General features: G+C 35.6%; 1 protein-coding gene across 6 annotated transcripts in view; it reads right to left on the bottom strand.

Annotated features, from left to right (window-relative positions):
• LOC23687794 (probable G-protein coupled receptor Mth-like 1) overlaps positions 1 to 21,501 on the bottom strand; it is a 427,687-nt gene that overhangs the window by 142,552 nt on the left and 263,634 nt on the right. For all 6 annotated transcript variants that reach the window (XM_011495351.2, XM_021848077.1, XM_021848076.1 and 3 more), the window contains exon 4: positions 6,124 to 6,202. In XM_011495351.2, the coding sequence (XP_011493653.2) occupies positions 6,124 to 6,202 (79 nt within the window). The remainder of the gene's footprint in view (positions 1 to 6,123; positions 6,203 to 21,501) is intronic.

The following is a 21,501-nucleotide window of genomic DNA, read 5'->3' as shown; positions in this document are numbered from 1 at the left end:
AATCTTTTTACATGTTTTTGTAGCAAATTTAGTTGTTTTCAAACTGTTCATACAACAAGTTTTACTAAAAAATGGTTTTGACAAAGTTAATCAATTTAATCTGCACGTGATTTGTTTAGCGAAAATGCCAGTTTTTTTTTTCAAATTGTTGACAGGTAAACATTATTTCTAAAGCTGAAAAAGCCTTCGCAATAATTTTCAAATAATTTTGAAACAAAAACAAAATTGCACATGTTAAAAACATATGCACTTTTCAACTAGAAATTAAAACAAGATGCTTTATAAACTTAAATATCATAAAAAACACAATTTTCTAAAAAAAACCTAAAGAAAATTGATTTTTTCATTAAATAGAGGTGGGACTCGATTATCCTGAGTATCGATTTTTTTCACTCCGTATAATAGAATCAAAAAAAAAAAAAAAAAATGCTTAAAAAACATTTAAAAAGATTTGGAATTGATTGAGTATTTATGAAGTTATGGTCAAACAAAGATGAATTTTTCAATAAAATGGGTCAAAAATTGGAAAAAAAAATCTATTTTTAACTAAGACTAGTTCCGATTTAAAAAAAAAGCAGTTCTACAAAGTTTTCATAAATTTAATTTTGAATATAATGGTGGTAAAAGTTCCAAAATTGGTTAGGATATAAATAAGTTATGGTGAACTCATTGAAGGTCATTTTTTTATAACTTGGAAACTCACCTTCATACGCTTGTGCCACTTGTGCCAAATCTTAATATTTTTAGCTCAAACTTTGAGGTTTCTCTTTCAATGTGATTTGAATTCATTGGAGCACACGAATTTTTGGTTTTGAGATTTTTTTTTTAAATAAGCACCCTATTGTTCAGTAACTCAAGGGCTATCATTGTTCGAGAAATTTGATTCAAAATTATGTCACCAGGCGACGCTAGTGAGAATGAAAGTTTTGTTTTGCAAATATCTCAGGAGCCGGACCACGTACAAAGTTTGCGTTATCGTAAAAGTTGTTCAGTAACTTAATCATTATTCAAGGCAACAACAACAACTTTTCCGTAGACGGCATTCTTCTAAGTGGTCTTTTAAGTCTTTCCAAAACAAAAGTTTCATGCATATTAGGTGGCGAAATTCCAAAGCTGAGTAATCACCGGTTGTCAGCCCTCCTAAACAACTTTGTCAAAGTTTTTCAATATTTAATATTGATCGCAAGGTATTTCATGTTCAACATGAGAAACCAAGGGTGTTGTACAAAGTACAACGCGCGACTACTCGACTACGAAGAATTCTGATGAGAATCTAGGAAGAATTCTAAACAGAAAATTTGAATGATTTCGGTAAGAGTCCTGGAATGATTTCGACTCGAATCCGCGAAGAATTCTGATACGAATCGTGGAAGGATTTGGATAAACAACCCTGAAAGGATACTGTTGCGAACATTTATCCGGCGAGGATTATGATGGAAGTATCCTGAAGAAACTTTGAATGAGAATCCTGGAACGGTTCTGATAAGATTCATGTAACGATTCTAACGAGAATTCGACATCGGGTTCTGATGAGAATCGTGAGAGGAATCTGATGTGGGTCCTGCGGGGATTCTGATAAGAATCATGAATATATTCTGAGTAGAATCCTGCGAAGAATCTTTTATGAATCCTGCGAGAAATCCAATGATAATCATAGAATTTATGTTGCACCGAATGGACACAAGCTATGGCATAATAATAAACTCGACTATCGAATAATTTTTCAGCTGAAAAGAAAAGAAATGCAGCCTGAACATAATAAACATAGTAATGTTATGACCGAACACTTTTTCTAAGCTCAAGAAAATCGGAGAGTTCACAGCCAGCAAAGAAGTTTTGCAACTTTGTAGAACTTTTGAAGGGAGGTTTTCATGCTTTTAAGAATGCAAGTAAGATTATCATTGGGGGAGTTTAACTTGGGATTCAAGCAAACTAGTCTTAAAATAAATTAAGTGAAGTGCTGTACAGTGTCTAGAATATCGAACATGCCAAATCGGCGTTTTTACGTTCGACATTTCCGCAACGCAACATGACGACCGTGACATTTTCGTAAAATCAAGAAACGAGCTTTTTTTTCCACAGAGCTACAAATATGTTCAATTTTATAATTGAATTTTTGGAACCCCCTGCTGGATAGTGAGACTTGAGGTGAAATTGTGCCGGAACTCTCCCTGAGCTATTTCTGAGATTTTTGAAAAAGTTCTCTAATACTGTAGTTTGGCAATGAAACAAATCTTTGAAAATCCAGGATCCAAGGTTTGTTCAGAGATTTCTATAAGATATTCCGGTAGAAAACGTCGTTTTCAAGAATCGGATCGAACCATTTATTTATCAAATGCTGAAGTTGAATATTATTTTCCTCAAAAATATTCACCAAACGGAACAGCTCTCATGGTTAAACTTGGGAGAGCTTCTCAAAATGATACTGTATGAATGTACAGTACAGTAATGATAAAGAAGAAAAGGTCTCGAATAGGTTATTTGTGAAATAATAAAATCTTTCATTGTGAGATTTCTAAAAAGTATGAGGAGAAGAAAATCCTTTGAAATTTCAGTATTAGCGTCAAAAGCTCCAAACAAATCATCATTAATATGTAAGAAGTTTCGTTTGGAAAGTTCTACTATTCTTGAAGTTCTACTATTATTTTTAACTTTTTTTTCTCAGATATGACTTCTTTTATCACTTTACGATACTCAAGGAGTGTTAGCAGGAATTAGTTAAATTGAAGAAGATTTACAGCAAATGGGAGGTGTTCCAAATTTTACAACATATATAGATGTATATGAAAAAGTTGCAATAATTTGAGGAGTAAATTTTGATAAAATTCAAACAAAATCTTTCAAATACCTAGAGATCTGTCATTGGAAGAATTTTAATATATCTAAAAATATGATAGTTCATTTTTTTGGGGAACTCCGAACCGAAACTCTTGAAACAATGTTTAGAAAAATTACCAGTAATTCCAAAAGAGCTTGCGATAGGTCTTAGCATTGCTATCGAAGCAACCACTTTATCGAAAACTCATATAATCAATTACGACTTTGTGCAATCTGATCTAATCGGTATTGGCGATATCATATAAATTCGATCGCATATATTGATGTACATTGTCGATATACATTGAACAGGTATTCGATAAATAAAACAACGAGTAAAAAATCTGTTTTACCATTGCCAAGTCCTTCAATTTAAGTTCTAAAGCCATTCTAGTGGATATCAAAAATAAAATTTTGAAATGTAATCATATAATTATAGAAATCGAAAAATTTTGGGTCGAGAGATATCGGATATCCTGTCGTTAAAATTGATCCGATAATATCGATTTCTTCGATATTTTCACAGCCTTAGTATCTCCCGAAAGATTCAAATTCCTGAATTGCTTCGGAAAATACACTGCGGAACACGTTTTTTTTTCTCAAATACCGGAATTTACTTAATTAGAGTTGCTGAATTCATTGCCGTTTTAAAAAAATATCATAACACGCCTATTTTTTGAGATATTGACTGTTGAAAATGACTATTTCAGACAACTTGCATGCAAAATCGCATAATTCGCCACAAAATTCAAAGTTCATGTATATAGCAATAATTATCAACGAAGTTAATTATACTTTCGATGCTCAAAAGTTAGTTTTTGATGGTTTCGAAAAGTACCGTAATCCGGGGTAACATTGATCAGCGGGGTAAAATTGATCGCAATGACCCTCTTCGTAAAAAGCTCGAATCAAAATTTTTTGATGAAATATTTTCAATGCATGAATGGCGATTCTCTTTCTTCTAATCATGAGCTAATGGACAATAAGGTTTTTGCGAAAATAAAGTTGTGTTCATGCGTAAATTTTTCAACTTTTGTAAACAATGATTTTTATGATTATGGATGACACCATAAAAGAATCATGTCTCACATGAGTTCTGTAAACAATATGAGCAAGAGAAATGCGGTTGTTACTAAAAATGACATCGCCGAAAATGACTCCGTTGTTAAAATTTTCATAAATATGTTCAATAAAACATAATTCACAAATTATTATAAAGCGTGAAGAATTTCCTTAGGAAATTGCATACATTTAGGCGTATTCCACAATTCAAGGTGTTTTTAATTTTAAAATAACTCAAAAAGTAAATGACTTATAAGAGTTTGACCTTAATATTCGGCTTCAGGGACCATGATTTTAGTAAGTAATGATATTTTCAATATTACCGAACGATGTTTTCATGGTGTGATCAATGTTACCCCATATCAGCTAAATCAAAAACTCACTTAAAACATTTTTTTAAACATGCTTTAAACTTTCAGAAAACAAAATACAGTACATAAACACGAACAATGGGTGGCAGTACTTGTTTTAAAAATATAAAATTTGCAACACATGCATTTTCAAATCAAATGTTTAAGAAATATTCAAAAAAATGATCAATGTTACCCCGGATTACGGTATTGTATTTTTCCATATAAGAGAAACTAAGAATTTTGTATGGAGACTGCAAGCTTGTAGGAGAAATCTATTTAATCTTAATTTAATCGTTCAATTTCAACCAAATTATATCTGAAATGATAGATGAAGTAATATATTATATGCTTGGTGGATTAGATAACAAAAAAGTTTGATAAATCATACTTTAAACTTCATGTAAACATCAATGAAAACAGTGTTTTATACAATTTTGACGACCTGTATCTAAAAATTGTGACGTGCTGGAACATTTCTGAGAACGGCATCAGATACAGCAACCCCAAATCACATTATTTGACACATAAATTGATGCTTGAGACACGCACAAATATCATTATAGTTACGCTGTGTTATTGAATGGATAGCAAAAAAATACCTTGGGAACACCCTGAGCAACTTTAAAAATGGAATTTTGAAGAAACTTATGTACATATATTATGATGTATGTTATGTTCATGGCAATTCAATGAAGATTCTCTTCTGGTTGAAACACTTCAGTTTTTTTCGGGGAAAAATGCCGTTTTTGTGGAAGAAAGTTTTGGGCGATCATTTCATGGTGGGCAAGAGAACATTAAATAGTAAAGCAAATCATCTTTCTGGAAATCTAAATATATTTTCACGAGTCAATAGAGACCTGGGATCAACCACAGCACGCGACTCGAGAATACGGAGACTTTTTTTGGAAATGACCTGGGATGATATTTTTCTTCTGAAATTCTGAAAGACATTGATCAATTTATAAAAATATTTTAGTTGGATTCCACAAAATTTCCTGACACAATCGTTTATGACTCAGTGTAGAAATTCGAAATACTTCCTTCTAAACAAGCTCAGGAAAAATACCTAAAGAAATTTCAAGATATGTGCTCAGTGTAATTGCTTTTAAAACTAGATTCCTTAGAATCGTTCATAGAATTCTTCATAGAGATCACTGGTTGTTTTTATTCCGGAAAGATTCTACACTGAAAACATTCGAATAACGTGTTTCACATTTAGGATTTCACTAATTTCAGAACACGTTGATCGAACAGGTAAATCCAGTCGTTATCGAAAATACAAATTCATATGTCAAACACCTTAATTTACAATTTACAAAATTAAAAGCAATCTTGTTAACAACTGGTATAGGTACCTATTTTTGACACACTTCTTACTAAAAATAACATGTTACATGTGCGAATGAAAATGAATTCTTATCATGACAGGACATGCACGCGTAACATGTTATTGGTGAGCTAGTTCTACTAGTGATGGATATCGCAATTGTAGAACATGTTAAAAATATGTGCAAAAGACTTTGCTGTTACAAAAGATATTAACCAAAGTTAATATCAAACAGAAAGCAAGGTTTTACCAATCGACACAACAGATTCTCGTTGAAAAGACTGTGGATCAAAATTGTTGATTATTTTCAGTGTAGGCTGAGAAGTTTCGTAACGGTTTTTTTTAAACAGATTTCTTGGCAATTTCGATGCAGATCCATTTGAAGCTTTTGGAGGATTTCTGGTAAGATCTCTGGCAGATACATTGAAGTTTTTGGTAGAAATAATTACACATGAATGTTGTCTTTGTATCTTTTTTCATAGATTCTTCATTGTTACAAAATCATACGCGTAGTTCAAATTCAATACGAGATCCATAGGCTAGACTGAACATAATAGTACTTACCGGAAAGTCCACCAAATGTTGAAACACATTGTATTCAGCCAGAAGAAGGCAGCCAGGAAGAAGAAATGGACGATGATAGCTGTAAAGACAAAGAAAACGGACAATGATCAGGAAAACGAATATAAAAATCATCATAAGGTATATAATAGAAAACTCTATACCAAGAGTTTAAAATATTTGATATATTCAATAAACTTCATGACATTCGTGCAAAATTGCATTAAAATCAAAAATTTATTGACGGGATGTCCCGCTTAAAATGGAATAACACGTGAAAGCTGTCACTCCAGCCAATAGTCCGTCAGGAAACTGAAACTCAATTATACGCTTGATGGACCTTCTATCGCGACTTGAAAATTGCACTGAAGTGATTTATCATCCCTCACCGAGCAGAATTCTTTCCTGGAAGCACCGCACCACACACACGTACGACCATATTGGCCGAAAATTGTCACTCTCTGAATGCAGCTTCCGCCGGCGGAGAATGCGTGAGCAGGAAACTTCAAAAGGCATCCTATATGGATGATAGGATATGTCGCCCAAAGAGCTTGGCTGATGTTTCGCAGGCCACTCTGCCGACGACGGCGACGGGCAAATTGATTCAATTACGAGCTTTTCCGTTCGGGTCTCACTTTCATTTCAGTGAAGTCGGGGAAAATGACTGGGAACGGGGAAAATGGGCTGTCATCCAGTTTTATGCGTTCGTGAATTCTCACACTTCTGTTTGCGCAATCAACGCGGAACAAACGGAACTAATTTTCGGGATTCAAGTTCTCGAATGTTTTTTGGTAAAATTGAATTTTGGAAGGATTCCTGGATAAAATCTATTCAAAATTTAAAACAGAGTCTCAGAAAGTTTATAAGGAGTAGTAAAGTCTAATAAAAAATTACTGAAGATAATAATAAAATCGGAATAAGTTTTGGGATTGATTATTTAATGACTACTTGCTAATTTGGTAAAACTAGATTAGGCTTTTGTCAACATTCTGGTAACAACATATTACATTTCATTTGCCGTAGCAATTCAGATTTTTTACAGATGAATTTAAATCGTCTGTTTATAAGAAAAAAAAAACACATTTATTGTGGCAATAGATGAATCCTCTGCAGAGCTTTCTTTCTGGTATTACGACGCTATAATAACTGGCGGCACCCTTTGTTTCCTCACTTGAATCGAAAAGCCTGGACTAGAGGCTGTATCTAAATATTTGCAATCAGTTGAAATTCATGATGTTTATAACCATAAGTGTTATATCACCAAAGGGGAATGAATCCAATTTTTCCTACTCCACTTCCATGTGACTCACGGAAATTTCGCTTTCAGTGCCCCTCGCACTATGACATCGATCTACCACCATATACAGCCGAATCCTTCCCATGTTGACCATCTTCCTTCTTTTCCGCTTATCTCCAATTTCATTGACGGCAATTTGCAGCCCGGAAAGCAGCAGCAGCCGAGCTCCCCAATCCCGGAAGAGAATAATTTGTTTGTATTGTTATGTCTCTGTTTGCCACTTCCCTGAAGCCCTGCTGCTGCTTGCTGGCCAACCAGTTGGAGCTAAGAAAAAATTTCCCTGCTGGAAAATTTCTCCCGTCAACGGGTGGCATCCGAGCGAACGGATGTTGCCATATCGTTGGAATCCTTTTTGTACTCAATGGCATGACATCGTCGGGGGTGACCAATTTCGCATAAGGACATTTTGCATACGGACGTTTGGAAGCAGTTTCATATAAGAACAGGTAGCATTTTAAAGAAGGCGTATAATTGTCTTTATGCGAAACGTCCACCCATAAAATTATGCGAAATGTCCTTATGCAAAACGTCTCTCCCCCGGCATCGTTATACGGTGTTCCTTCAGGACAGTTATGCCGGAGACAGTTTCGCTTTCATTTCCTCCCGTTTTCCTTGCGTTCGCTTCCGCAGCCTTTAATTCGACTCCAAGAGACGACGACGACGACGTTTTGCTGTAGTGGGTGGCAAAGCAAACATAACCTCCGAGGGATGGATGGTTCGGGTTAAAGTGCACAAGCATATGAAAGTTGTGGCGAAAGTACATTTCCTCACCAAATAATGAATTTAATTTTCAGACATGGAGTCTGTTCGGGGCCAACGAGTTTGGGTGTCCTTAAATGGAGTGTGCCATTTTGCACTTGAAGCTGATGTGGTCAACCTTGGGCAATGGCCCATTGGGAGATAATGGCGAAGGGAGTTTTGGGATGATTATGATGATGATGGGTTGATTTAATGCAATTCAGGAGAGAAATTTTGCGTACTTTGTTGCAATAACAGCCCCAGGCGGGTGTGCACTCATGGGAAGGAAATGTAACAATTTCATGATGAAGGATAGTGGAAAGTTTTTCTTCTGAAGTTTGGGTAACGAACACCGGAAGCATATTGGAAAATGGAATTCAGCTAGACATTTGTGGAAATGGGTACAGGAATAATCGCATGCATAGAAAATGTGATTGTTCTTCTTCTTATTCTTTCTGGTGTTACGTCCCAACTGGGATAGAGCATGCTACTCAGTAGCATCTTAATGACTGAAAGCTTTCTTGGCCGATTGACCATTTTTGCATGTGTATATCGGTATGGCAGGTACGAAGATATGTTATGCCCTAGGAAGTCGAGAGCCCGAAAACCTTCGACCGGTAGGATTCGCACCCCCGACGCTCAGCTTGATCTTGCTGAATAGCTTCGCTTTTACCGCTACGGCTCTCTGGGACTCTCAAAAAAAAAATCACTAAAAAACGTTCCCGTTAAACTTCAGATAATGTAGAGTAGATCATCACATCTAGTTGCGGGACACGCTTCGATGCAATCGCAACACTTCAGACATTGACCTGGCGTGCCAATCGCTCACTGAAAGTAGTTCCGTTTGGTGATGCGTTGCGATATGTGGTTGATAGCGTCTACCAGCATAACCATTAGTGCCACGTCTGTAAAATCGAACTTCTGCTATTGAACTTTTTCCGTTCCTTCAACTTGTACATCAAGACGGCTATGGAATAGCTCTACAGGGTCTAGCAAAGATATTTAGGCCGCTGCGTCAACGCCACAATGATGGCCTCCGAGTTGGCGCAATTTGATGCGTTGATCACGTCTATCGAAATATTGATCTCCTCTTTGTTTCTACGTCGATGCCTTCTCAGCAATCTTGAACACTGTCCAAAATGCGCCCACGGTCCAGGGGCGGATGAAATCGTTTGATCGATAAGTTTCTTCGCATAAAACGCTATTTACGAATTCATATGTACATTTAGTTTCTTCCGCATACTCGTACGAAGTATATCGGATCAATCCGTAGCAGCTGTCAAATAAATTTTGTTATCATAAATTAAGTCGCATAAGAGCACAAATTAGTTCACAATAAAATCTATACACTCGCATTGCATGCTATTTTTCATCATATAAAATTTGCACATATATCGCCTCCATAAGGACTTTTCACGACTTCTTGTAGGTGAATTTTTTGCAGATATAAGCATCGCATGACGTAAAAGGCGGTTTCATTATGTGTACAGTCTGGTTGTCTGGGCATAAAGCCCGTCAAAAACTAGTTAAAACCAAATGTTTTTTTTTTATTTACTTTAGAAATAATTACTAGAATTCTACCAGACTAATATGAAATCATTGTTGATAATAAATCTTCGAACTGTTTAGTAGAATGTGAATGAACACCCGAATTTAGTACTACACCTTTTTATACCACTAGAGTTTGTATTCCTTATCGAAGAATACAAACTCTAGTGGAATTAAATGGTAAAGTATGAAATCATAGCTTTTTGTGAGTAAACTGTGGAAATACGAGACAATGGGCGGTATGAATAAAAAGCGTTGAACTTTACTACACATGGCATCTACTCAAAAACAAAATCCACAAAGTTTACTACACTTTTGGTATGAATAAAAAACCTTTCGAGCATGTAGTACATACTACTTTCGAACATGAGCAGTGACTGATGCTGCACGTTAAGAAAATTCTATTCATAGTGTAGAGTGTTGCTGAACGTTACGAAAATTCCATTCAGAGTGACACTTAAAATCAATAAAATCATGCATATATGCCAAATTTGTCGCTTATTTACACGACAAATCATGTGAAAATATGAAATTTTTACATTCCCGCTATGCATCGCGTAAACGATCATGAACACAAATTCATGTAGGTTATGTTACTTTACACGATTTGAAATGTAATTTTGCGATAAGCATTCCACTTAGGTGCATGTGAATTTTATAATGATTTAACCACAAGGATTTTTCAGATAATTTTGGAATTTTAGCTAGAAATCTGTATACTATGAAGGAATCTTGAGATTACAGCAATTGTGCGATTATAAAGTCCCTAACATTTTCAAGATTCCAGTACAGAGAATTTGATGAAATAGCGGTAGAATGCCTATAGGAAACCCAGAATTACTATATAGATTCCAGAATTCCAAAGGAAATCAGAGAATTTGTGATGTCAGTCAGTCAGTCATTCTTACATAAAATTAAGAATTACTTTGTAATTAGCTGAAATCCATCCGACATCCGAGAATTTCTAAGAAACAACATAATCATTGTAATGCCACATTGAACATAGTTATCGTAATGAGTAGCTTCGTACCTGCCACACGATATTCACATGCAAAATGGTCAATTGGCATTGAAAGCTCTCAGTTAAAAACTGTGTAAGTACTCATAAGTACACTAAGCTGAGATTTAGGCTCTCTAACGCCAGAAAAAATACCAGATCTCTCAAATAAATTCAAAATTCCTTACCGGAATCTCAAAATTCTTTTTGATATATCAAAATTTCTACGGAGATCTCAAAATACCTTCAGAAATATCAAAGCTGACATAGTTTTCCCATGATATTTACTCGAATTTTAATTATTCCATTCATTTCAACAATCTCAAAGCATGAGTAGCAACCTCTGAAGCTAACTACCAGTAGATTTGTAGTCAATGCTACCTTTATTCATAGCAACGCGTTTTTTGTAGTATGTTCGAAAGGTGTAGAAAGAGAAATGACACAAACAAGTTCCACTCGTGTTCCACACATAGCGTTTACTACCAATAATGTAGTAAACTCAACTTTACTACATTTTATTCATACGGCCCAATGAATCGAAACGATGAGCCAACTCATCCTGGGAATTTTAGTTTTTCACACAAAACTGTCTAACTCTCATTTTTTAATTTTTATTTACGTTTATTTCACAGGTATAAGCGAAATTAGGCATACGGAAGCCGAATTCAATTGATTCTTAAAATTGGTTTTGAAAAATCATAAGACACGTAATTAGACCGAGGTTACATTTCAGCATGGGAAAATTCACTCACTGACCCGAACCCCACCGATAAAGAATAGCAAAACATCTGCTGCTACCGAATCTTCAATGATAGCTGAACCGTACTGGGTAGAGTGTCGTATGAAAGCGTCGAAACCGATTGTGTAAAAGCGAGAATCAGGAGAAACACAAAGAGAAGTAAATACCTATACACTTGTATCTACAAGGCACGAGTCAACACATTTAGCATCCATTCGCCGAACTCATTGAACTGACTGCGCGGATTCCCACTCACTAAACCATTCCGTGTAGTCCAGCCAGTGAACACTCATCAATACTCAAACCCGAATGCCACTGGAACGGAATCAGAATGTAAACAACCATTCGGTATTACGTTCGGTTGCCTTCGGCTTTCAGAATCGGTAGCGACTCAATCCGTTGCTGTTTTTTGTTTCGCTTAGTGCTCGCTGAAGAAGCAGAATGTGGACTGGAAGTTGAAACCGCAGTCTCGCTCTCGACTGTGCTTAGAAGCGAATAAGTGGAACGCTATAACTGAGTGAGTGTTTCTCATGCATGCATACATTTCGAGGAAGGTTAAAATTGAGGGGTTATTAGTTAAAGTTCAGCAGCATAGTAAGTAGCGTTGTCGCTGAAGGTGAACCGTACAGTGGTCATGTCAACAACCTATAACGGTACATACAAACTTATACAGAGTTGGTAGCGACTGAGTGCCTTCAAAATAATAACTTCACGTTTAAAAACAAACCAAAAATAGACCTCACAAAAACCAAAAAAATACCGAACAGGAACAAAAAAAAAAACCGAACGAACAAAACATACCATACAGGAACTAAGAAAACAAAAAAAAAATTGGAAAAGGAATAAGGAGATTAAAGTTTTCAGATGTATATTTTTTTCAATCGTGCCAGGCATTTTCATTATTATGATTTTTTTTCAAATCACTATTACTGTATGCATTTGTTTTCAAGATTTTTACGACTTTGATCGACTTCTTCTTTACAAGAAGGTATTTTTCTAAAAAAGTTGGAAAAAAGTAAATTTTCCGATATCAATTTTTTAGTCGTTTTTCAATAGTAAATTGATTATTTATCAATATTTTATCATCGAAATAGTTGATTTTTGGACTTGGATCTGATTGGATCTGATGAATATGGAATCATATTCTAGAAACTGTTGCATAATATTTACCTGATTAGATTAGTCTCAAGTTCGTTGAAAATTAATACAGCTTTGGAGCAACCATGGGAGAGAAAGGGTTAAGGAATTGATCCCCATAATTACTATGGTGACTCCATCGATTTCTCCAGGAATTCTTCCAACGATTATTGCCCAATTTTTTAATAAAATCCGTCAAATAATGTTAATCTATAGATATTTTACTTGGAAAATTATTCGAAACTTGTTCAAAAGAATTCCAAGAGTAATTTCACGTTTATTGTGAAATCCCTGGAACAGCTCTAAATAGACTTCAAGGAATAAAACCTGGAAGATAGTACTAACAATTCCAGAGATAAACCGTTGATAACTAGGTATACGAACGAATTCAAATGGAAATGGCTGGAGAAATAAATGAAAAAATCAGGGTAGGATCTCCTTCAGGAATTCTTGTACAGGTTTCTGAAACCTTACGATTTTTTTTTAAAAACTCATGAATAAATTCAATGGAGATTTTCTTGTAATGACTCATGCAAGATTTTTTGGAAGATCTGCTAGATCAGTGATTCCCAAAGTGAATGAATTTGCCCCCCTGGGGGCGATTTTCAGCTCCAGGGGGCGAAAATTTGAAAAACTGAATTAGGGGGCGAAAAAGCTGGAAAGGGTATGGGAGCAATTGAAAAACAAAAATATACTCAACGTTTGTAAGACACACTCATTTAATGAAAGGATATACATCTGAAGAATAATTTATTTGATACCTTATTATTTCATCTGTTTTTGGATGTACTTCTAAATGCGCTCGTTTTTTAAACTATTATAGACAAAACTTGACTATTGTCATTGAGATTTGAAGATTGTACGACATTTCCCAGAATGACGTTCCCCAGAACGACATTCCCCAGAACGCCATTCCCCAGAATTGGACATTCCCCAGAAATCCATTCCCCAGAATGGGACATTCCCCAGAAAACCATTCCCCAGAATGGGACATTCCCCAGAAAAATAATAACAAGAGATCTTTGAGGTGTTCAAATCCAGGAAAATGGTAAATAGTAAACAGTGAATGCATCTAACTGGAAAATTCGAGGAAAAACAATATTATTAATAGGTAAAACATTTTCGTATTGTTTTTTTATTTTAACGGTAGGACTCTCGGTTTGTTGCAGTCTTTCATTTATTGAATGGAGAATCTTTAAATCAAAAATTCTTTAAAATTAAACACCTATGGTCGGAAATGTAATTCGAACCATTTGGATGATTTTTATATTTTTTGACGATTTTCTCGTCGAAAAAGTTAAAAATTAGCGTGGCATAATATGTGTACCATCCCTAATTATTTAGACAATAAACCTAGGAAGAACAGCATATGTTTAAAAGAAGGGAAAATATGCCATGAAAGCCGAAAAACAAATTCCATTAAATTACTTTGTGACATATTACACTACACCAATCTCCCTTCGAAAGTACAATTAGAAAGAACAGCCAATTTTGAAAGAAGGAAGAATAACTATGAAAACAAAAAAACAATAGCTTGGATCAAGTTTGATCATAAAACACAGTATGGCATATGTAGGAACAGCTTATGTTAAACGGTTGAGCTACTTTTCCTCGAATGTCGGTTTCCCAAATGTTGTTTCCCCGAACGCCAGTTCTCAGAATGCCAGTACCCCGAACAATCCGTTTCCCCGAGTAGCCTAGTTTCCGAAAAGTTTTTAGCTCTTATAATTATCATAACTTTTGTGTTTTGAGGTGGTAACGAACCGGACATCTAATATGCACCCTTCTTCACTTGATTGGCGGTTTTTTCGAGTTTCACCATCATTGGCATTTTTGCCAAGATATATTTAGTCGAGGATGACGTTCAAATCTATATTATCTCCTTCTTTTAATTGCTAATTCATTCTAGTTCAGCATCCAGTCCTTAAAGACTATTCTTGCACCTGTTTGAACTGCATCACTATTCGGGGAAACGGGTCATTCTGAGAGGTGGCATTCAGGAAAATGATATTCAGGGAACGACAGTAGCACAATTATGAAATTAATTAAGACACAATTAAGAAATTTTTTAAACAGCATTTTCCTCCTAAGATTATGGTTGGGTCTGCCGATTAACTACTTAGCCACAAAACCACCTCTTTCCCCCTTCGTGATTTTTTGACCGTACAAACTTTTTGAAATTTGTATGCCACACCCCCCCCCCCCACCCCCTTCCATAGAAGACCAAGTGATTTATGGACGGCAGCTTAGATGGTTTGCCTAAGAAAAAGGAAGCAAACACTCGCCGTTCAAAAGATTTTTCAACTCAATTCCGATTTTATTCGCTTGAGATCTATAATAATGAATTTGACAAAATAATGTTTTGGGTGAATTGACGTCTGTGTCCGGAATTCGAAGTTTCTGAGAATTCGAATCAAATCAGTAGGTACATTTCTTAACGACAAAAAAACTAAACTACCAATTTTTTTCCACTCTTTACAAACGTATAAAACCCATTCTGGGGAATAGTTTTCTGGGGAATGTCCCATTCTGGGGAATGGATTTCTGGGAAATGTCCCATTCTGGGGAATGGGTTTCTGGGGAACGTCATTCTGGGGAATGTCGTTATGGGGTTTGACTTTCTGGGAAATGTCCTACAACCGATTTGAATGGGTTTTGCAAAAGATAACATTGAATGTATTTTGAAAGACGAAAATATGTGAGAACTTTTGATAAAACTTGAAATTTATTTCGAAGTCCAAAATAAAGATTGGTGACTTTTTGTTGATGGATCTTTAGAATAAGACAGCTTAACGATCAACGCTCCGTCATCGTAATCATCGTCATCATCGAAACTTCAAAAGCAGTTTTTCTGTTCAAAACTAAAAATTAGTCGAAGAAAATGTGTTCACTGTGTCGGTTGGAAAATAGAATACAGTGAACACATTTTCATGTAAATATTCTTGATTTTGAACGAAAAAACTGCTTTTGAAAGTTCTCAAATCAATGACGGATCCTGCCCACTTAAGTTTCTGCATTTCTTCACGCATTTGTTATACTATTCGTTTTGATATTTTAATTACAAGAATTTTAATTATTATTTTAAACACCAGTCATTTGAAAAGTTTTTTTTTTTTAATCAGGTTTAAACAAAATCGCTTTCCAATGAAAAATCCAATAAATGCCACATATATAAATCTTTTAACTCAAAAATAAGCCTGAGTAACATAAAATTGCATGGAACAAGGGATTTAAAAGAAAATCTAAATTGCTCTGTACTAAAAAAAACATTTTTATAACTTTTTACTTTAGTGAATGAATAGTTGAAAAATAGTCTGGGTTTACTTTTATTTTTTGTCGATTGGTCTGTTTTCAGAACATAAAAAATAATTTACCTTTTATTTTGTAAATTTATTTCAACAACTCAAGATACATTCAAATCGAAAAAGAAAAAAACTTTTTCGGTGACCGCACACATTTGCCAGGATAAAAGATTTGTTAATACAAAACAAATTATGCATACGATAGATATTGCATGACTTTTTATGGACATACAAGCAGAAGACGTTCTTCTTGGGATAATTTAATTGGAGCATCATGACTGACTACTACACTTTTTAAATTTGACAAATTTTCGGTTTACCTACGATATTGATTGAAACGTAAGTTTAACACTCAAAATTCACATCAGGGGGGCGATTCCAAAAAATATTGATTTCAAACGGGCGAAAGTCAGAAATGTTTGGAAAACATTGTGCTAGATTAACTACTGGAAAACTAGAAGATCAACTGAAGGAACTGTAGTAATTAAAATCTGACCTGTTTTACTCTATATGAAACATTTCAATCGTTTGTAAACTTTCAAAAGTGAAATGTTCAACTCTTGAGATTGTAAGTATTTGATAGTAGTAAAATTGACAGAAATCTGCTTTAATAGGAAGTGATCCAAAATTGTGGAAAATAAAAAATTTCTGGTTCATATTGAAGATCGCTTGTTGGAAACATTGAACGTTATTCAAGGAATAAATTATACCGAATCTAATTGAACGAGACAATGTATTTTAACACCTGTGGGAGCTAATGGATTAATCCTGATGGCACGAAAACGACTATTTTTGATGGTTTATGGACAAAAGATCGAAAGGACAAAAGGTCGAATATGATTTGCTTGGAAAAAATTTTGTCCTTCTTTGAAAATAGATTTTCGACCTTTTGTCCCTTCATTTTTGTTCTTTGACCTTTTGTCTTTTCGACTTTTTGTCTTTCGACCTTCTGTCCTTTCGACCATTTGTCATCCACCTTTGGTTATAGATTTTATTTTGACAAACCCTGTGCAATAACAAATCATCAAAATCCTGCTACTTTTCTGATGAAGATTAGGCTTAACATTACGAATGTTAAGTTACAAAGTATGATTAGGCAGACATGTGTTACGTTTACGTTTATGTTTGTATGATTAAGTTATCCATAACTGTATGTGATCCGTAACTGTGTGAGTATAATATCTTGATGTAATACTTTGTACTTTGTCTTGAACGCATTCACCCCAGTTTTGCTGGCTCGCGTTTCAGGCGGGTTTATAGGTCTCCCACCTTTACAAATGTTCGGTCGACAATGTTCGTATCATCCGCGAAGCGAACAAATTGACTGGATCTTATAAACATCTTACATAACACCTCCTAGCGCGGTATTGAACAACAGGCATGAAAGTCTATCACCCTGTCGTAGTCCCAGGCGGGATTCAAACGAACTGGAATGTTAACCTGAAATCTTCACGCAAATTTGGACACCTTCTATCGTTGCTCTTATCAGTCTCGTGAGCTTCCCGGGAAAGCCGTTCTTCTCCATTATTTTCCATAGCTCTACGCCGCCTTGACATTGATGAAAAGGTTATGCTTAGGAACCTGGTATTCACGACATTTTTGAAGGATTTGCCGTACAGTAAAAAACTGGTCCGTTGTCGATCGGCCGTCAACGAAGCCGGCTTGATAACTTCCCCTGAACTCGTTTACTACAGATGACTTACGATGGAAGATGATCTGGGATAACACTTTGTAGGCTGCGTTTAGGATGGTGATCGCTCGGAAGTTCTCAGAATCCAACTTGTCAGAAGTTTTATTGTTCTTGAGCTGGTGAATGGTATCCTTAACCTCAATCAAAGTGGGGGCTGGTTGGTCTCCATTGTCTGCCGAAGGCATTTCCTCCGTTATTTCGACCTTTATTGCCTGCGCTTTCGGTGCCATTCAGGTGTTCGTCGAAGTGCTGCTTTCACCTTACCTAATATTTAATCATGAAAACTATTTACATGTAAAATCATGGAAGTTTATAGAAGACGTTTATCATTCGTCACTCAATTTGAGAGCTGTCATATAACACGAACACATGGAGCGCAAATTTATTCCGATCTTTCCGTTAGACAGTATATCTTGTTTGCTCACAGTCGAAAAGATGAAACGAAGCTTCATTTTTTGATATTCTAGTATATCTCTTATGGGAACGTGAAGATAATTTCAAATAGACTGCAAATGTGTAGCCCTCGTCATGGCTCTAATTCTCTGTTACAATAATTAAATATCCAGTTTATGTTCACCATATGAGTATGGTGACACTGACGTAGAAGGAAGTAGCCCTCATCAAATATTGAAAAATATTCATTCACTTTGTCCACTGCCCATAAACATTTTACAACCAAGAGCAGATACCAACCGCTGGGCTGGTGATACAAAGTGCATATTCCGCAGTAAAACTCCCCGTTATAAAATTTTTCCCAAGCTAAGTAATGCAAATTTGCAATCCTGATCTAATTTTCCGCACGTGCAAAACAAACTGTTCGGACAAAGTTAAACCCATCAAAGGGCTCTGCTTGGATGGACCCTGGTAATCTTCGTCATAAGCCCTTAATTTGTACTCTACTTCGACTACCACCGTTGCGTTGTTACACGTTCCAGGCCACGAGAAAATAAAATACCTCACGATTTGCAACTCAGTCCAGAGCAAAAAGCGAAACCGCCCAACAACCGATCACTCACAGTGCGGCAAAGTGCAAAACCGTTATAAAATAAATTCTACGCTAAATACCATAAATTACGATGCAAATTTATTCCGCACACAGCGAACCTTCTGCCTCTACTGGCTTCTGTTGTGGGGAGTTGTGGGTTGCGTTCCCGAGTGGAATCGGATTTCAATATCTTGTCAAAGTGATAACAAACTTTGTTTTCAATAACATATTGATAGGTAACAATTTTTGATAATCATTTTCTAAATCTGAATGTGTCTTCAAAATTTTATATCAATTTGATATTCCTAGATCCAAATTCAAATATAACCGACGTTATATATGTGTTCGTTTTGATATAGTGATTGCAAAATTTGTTATATGATGCTTATTTTCATACAAAATTTTGATTTTATATTTTGTTATGATTGTTGTCAACTCGATCAAAATATTATAAAATTCAGTTATCCTATACGATAACATCACAGCATCAAGATTAGTTTTCAATTAGTTCCCATTCCCTGATCGGGCCACAATCATCGTAGTTAACGTCGTCATCGCCCTCAAGTCAGCTGGCACACATCGGCCCAACTGAACTCCACATCCAGGCCCATAACCGTCCAATGACTGACGGTATGAATATCAATTTTTTGCGCACAATTCCTCTCCATTAAAATGAAATCGTTCAGATCATCATAAACGGTTTTCCACTTCGCAGTTCCTAGAGCGGGATCCAAGAGGCGAGCAGCTACTACTTTACATCCCCATCGACGTCCCATAGACAGGCCTTCCGTTTGTTGGCCGAAGACGATTCCACAGAAGAGAGCCGATAATTCCGACGAATTGAATTAACTTTAATTGCTTATCATTGTTTTGATTTAATAAACTGCCTGAAATATGCTTCGTTTGCGATCGCGACTTCAACAACTTCTCCATTCTAAGGCCACGCTTCTTCCCACTTCGTTAATAGCTAACGATAGAGATGCGATCTGGATTCGAACGGTTCGGAAGATTTGCCAACCAGTGCAAAAGGAAGCATAAAATGAACATGGGAAACTAAAGCGAGCGTAGTGATAACTAGTGCGTCGAGTCGACTACGTAATAGTTACACACAAGATCAGGAAGCTGACAGACAAACCGTTCGTTCGACCAACAGCGAAGACACTTGGGCGCGGCAACTGCGGACAGTATTATCATAACCGTCATCGAGCCGACACGGTGTTCCCCAGAGTGTTATTATCCGGAAAAAAAATCTCCATCAAACCTGTGCTCACCAGATGACTCTAGTACAGCTTAGTACACGACACTGAAGACGTAAGGCCGTCTTAGGTCTTAGTTTAGGTCGAAATACGCAAGGATACAAACTCTAGTGGAATTATATGATATAGGGCTTAGTCAAGACTCGCGAAGGCGGTCTTCTTCCTCTGTGATTGCTGAGTTTTTTTTTCTCTGAGCTTACATCAATCATGTGCAAGCCGTACAAACCCTCACATGAACATCTTAGCAAGAAAAAAAGTGCTTTCATCACATCGAAGCATACAGTATTGGACAAAACATTTGCAACTTTTCGATTTTCCATACAAAATGACCAACTTTTGTAAGCTAGATCTCAGTTTTTATGGACCGATTTGAATGAAATTTTAACAGAACATCAGATTAATCTTGAATGTTAACATATATTTTCAAATATTTTTTCCATACGCGAGTTTATAAGTTATAACGGTTTAACTAAAGTGTAATTTTCGACGAAAAATTCAAAACAATTTATCTCAAAATCTGATAGTTCCACACAAATACTGTCTTCAGCAAACTTGTTCATCTCGTTAAAATCTACAACTTTGTTGAAGATACCGTGAAGCCATTCCTTCAAAATGTTAAATTGTCATCTATAAAAAATTATCAAAAAATTCATTTTAGTCAAACCGTTATTGCTTTTGAAATTGTGATTAGAATAATCACTCAAAAATATATGTTAAAATTCAAGTAATGTCTGATGTTCTGCCGAAATTTCATTCAAATCGATCCCTAAATAACAGAGAAGTAGCTTACCAAAGTTTGTCATTTTGTATGGAAAATCAAAAAGTTGCAAATATTTTGTCCAATACAGTACATAGCCTTTTTAATGAAATTTCATGTCAGTAAACGTAGCAGTCATTAGAAATAACTATTCTTGTGTTTAAATTCATCACCATCTTTGGAAAAACTGCTCCACTGACTGAGACTTTTGATAACAGTTTATTTTGAATACAATACATTTCGCTTTTTCAACGATAAAAACGACTGGCTGCATTTGACATTTCGTGACAGCGGAATCTGGCTGCATATGATATTTTTCCTCTTCGCGAGTCTCTATCAGGTTTAGGGTAGTGTGCTAATTTCCATCGTATTAAGCTTTAATCAGTGTGAACCGGCAATTTTCCTAGTTTTGTAGTGAATTATGCTGAACGATACGAATGTTACGAAGCATGACGCGCAATAGGGAGTGCACCACTGTTGAATAATGTGGCCCTTCGTTAGGATTTAATTTTGACTCAAACTTTTTTGTTTAAATAAATTTTGATGTAACGTTCTTCTGCGAACTTTTAGAAAGCGTTTTCATTAACAACTTTGTCGAATACACTTTTGATATAAATCTTCATTCGAGCTAAGTAAATTGATTCTGAAAGTTTCAATTTAGGGTGGACCCGAAAAATCAGTTTTTTTGGTCTAGCTTTTTTGTTTTCCGATATACGTGAGTGTTATCTTCAGAAGAGTAATATAGAAACTAGCAACATACATTTTTGCTGAACATTGCAAAATTATATTTCTTAGGATATCAAAATCATAAGCAAGTTTAAGTGAAAAACTATAAAATCTTAAGATGCCCAGAGCTCATGGAGTTGGTTCGATGAAAATTTTCTTGCAGCAGGTTTCGAAAGGCCATACTATTGACTAATTTTGCCGTCAAAACA

This window comes from Aedes aegypti, chromosome 2 (genome assembly GCF_002204515.2).
Source record: "Aedes aegypti strain LVP_AGWG chromosome 2, AaegL5.0 Primary Assembly, whole genome shotgun sequence".
NCBI lineage: Eukaryota > Metazoa > Arthropoda > Insecta > Diptera > Culicidae > Aedes > Aedes aegypti.
The sequence above is the reverse complement of the archived record's forward strand: the minus strand, read 5'-3'. Positions and strand labels throughout refer to the sequence as shown.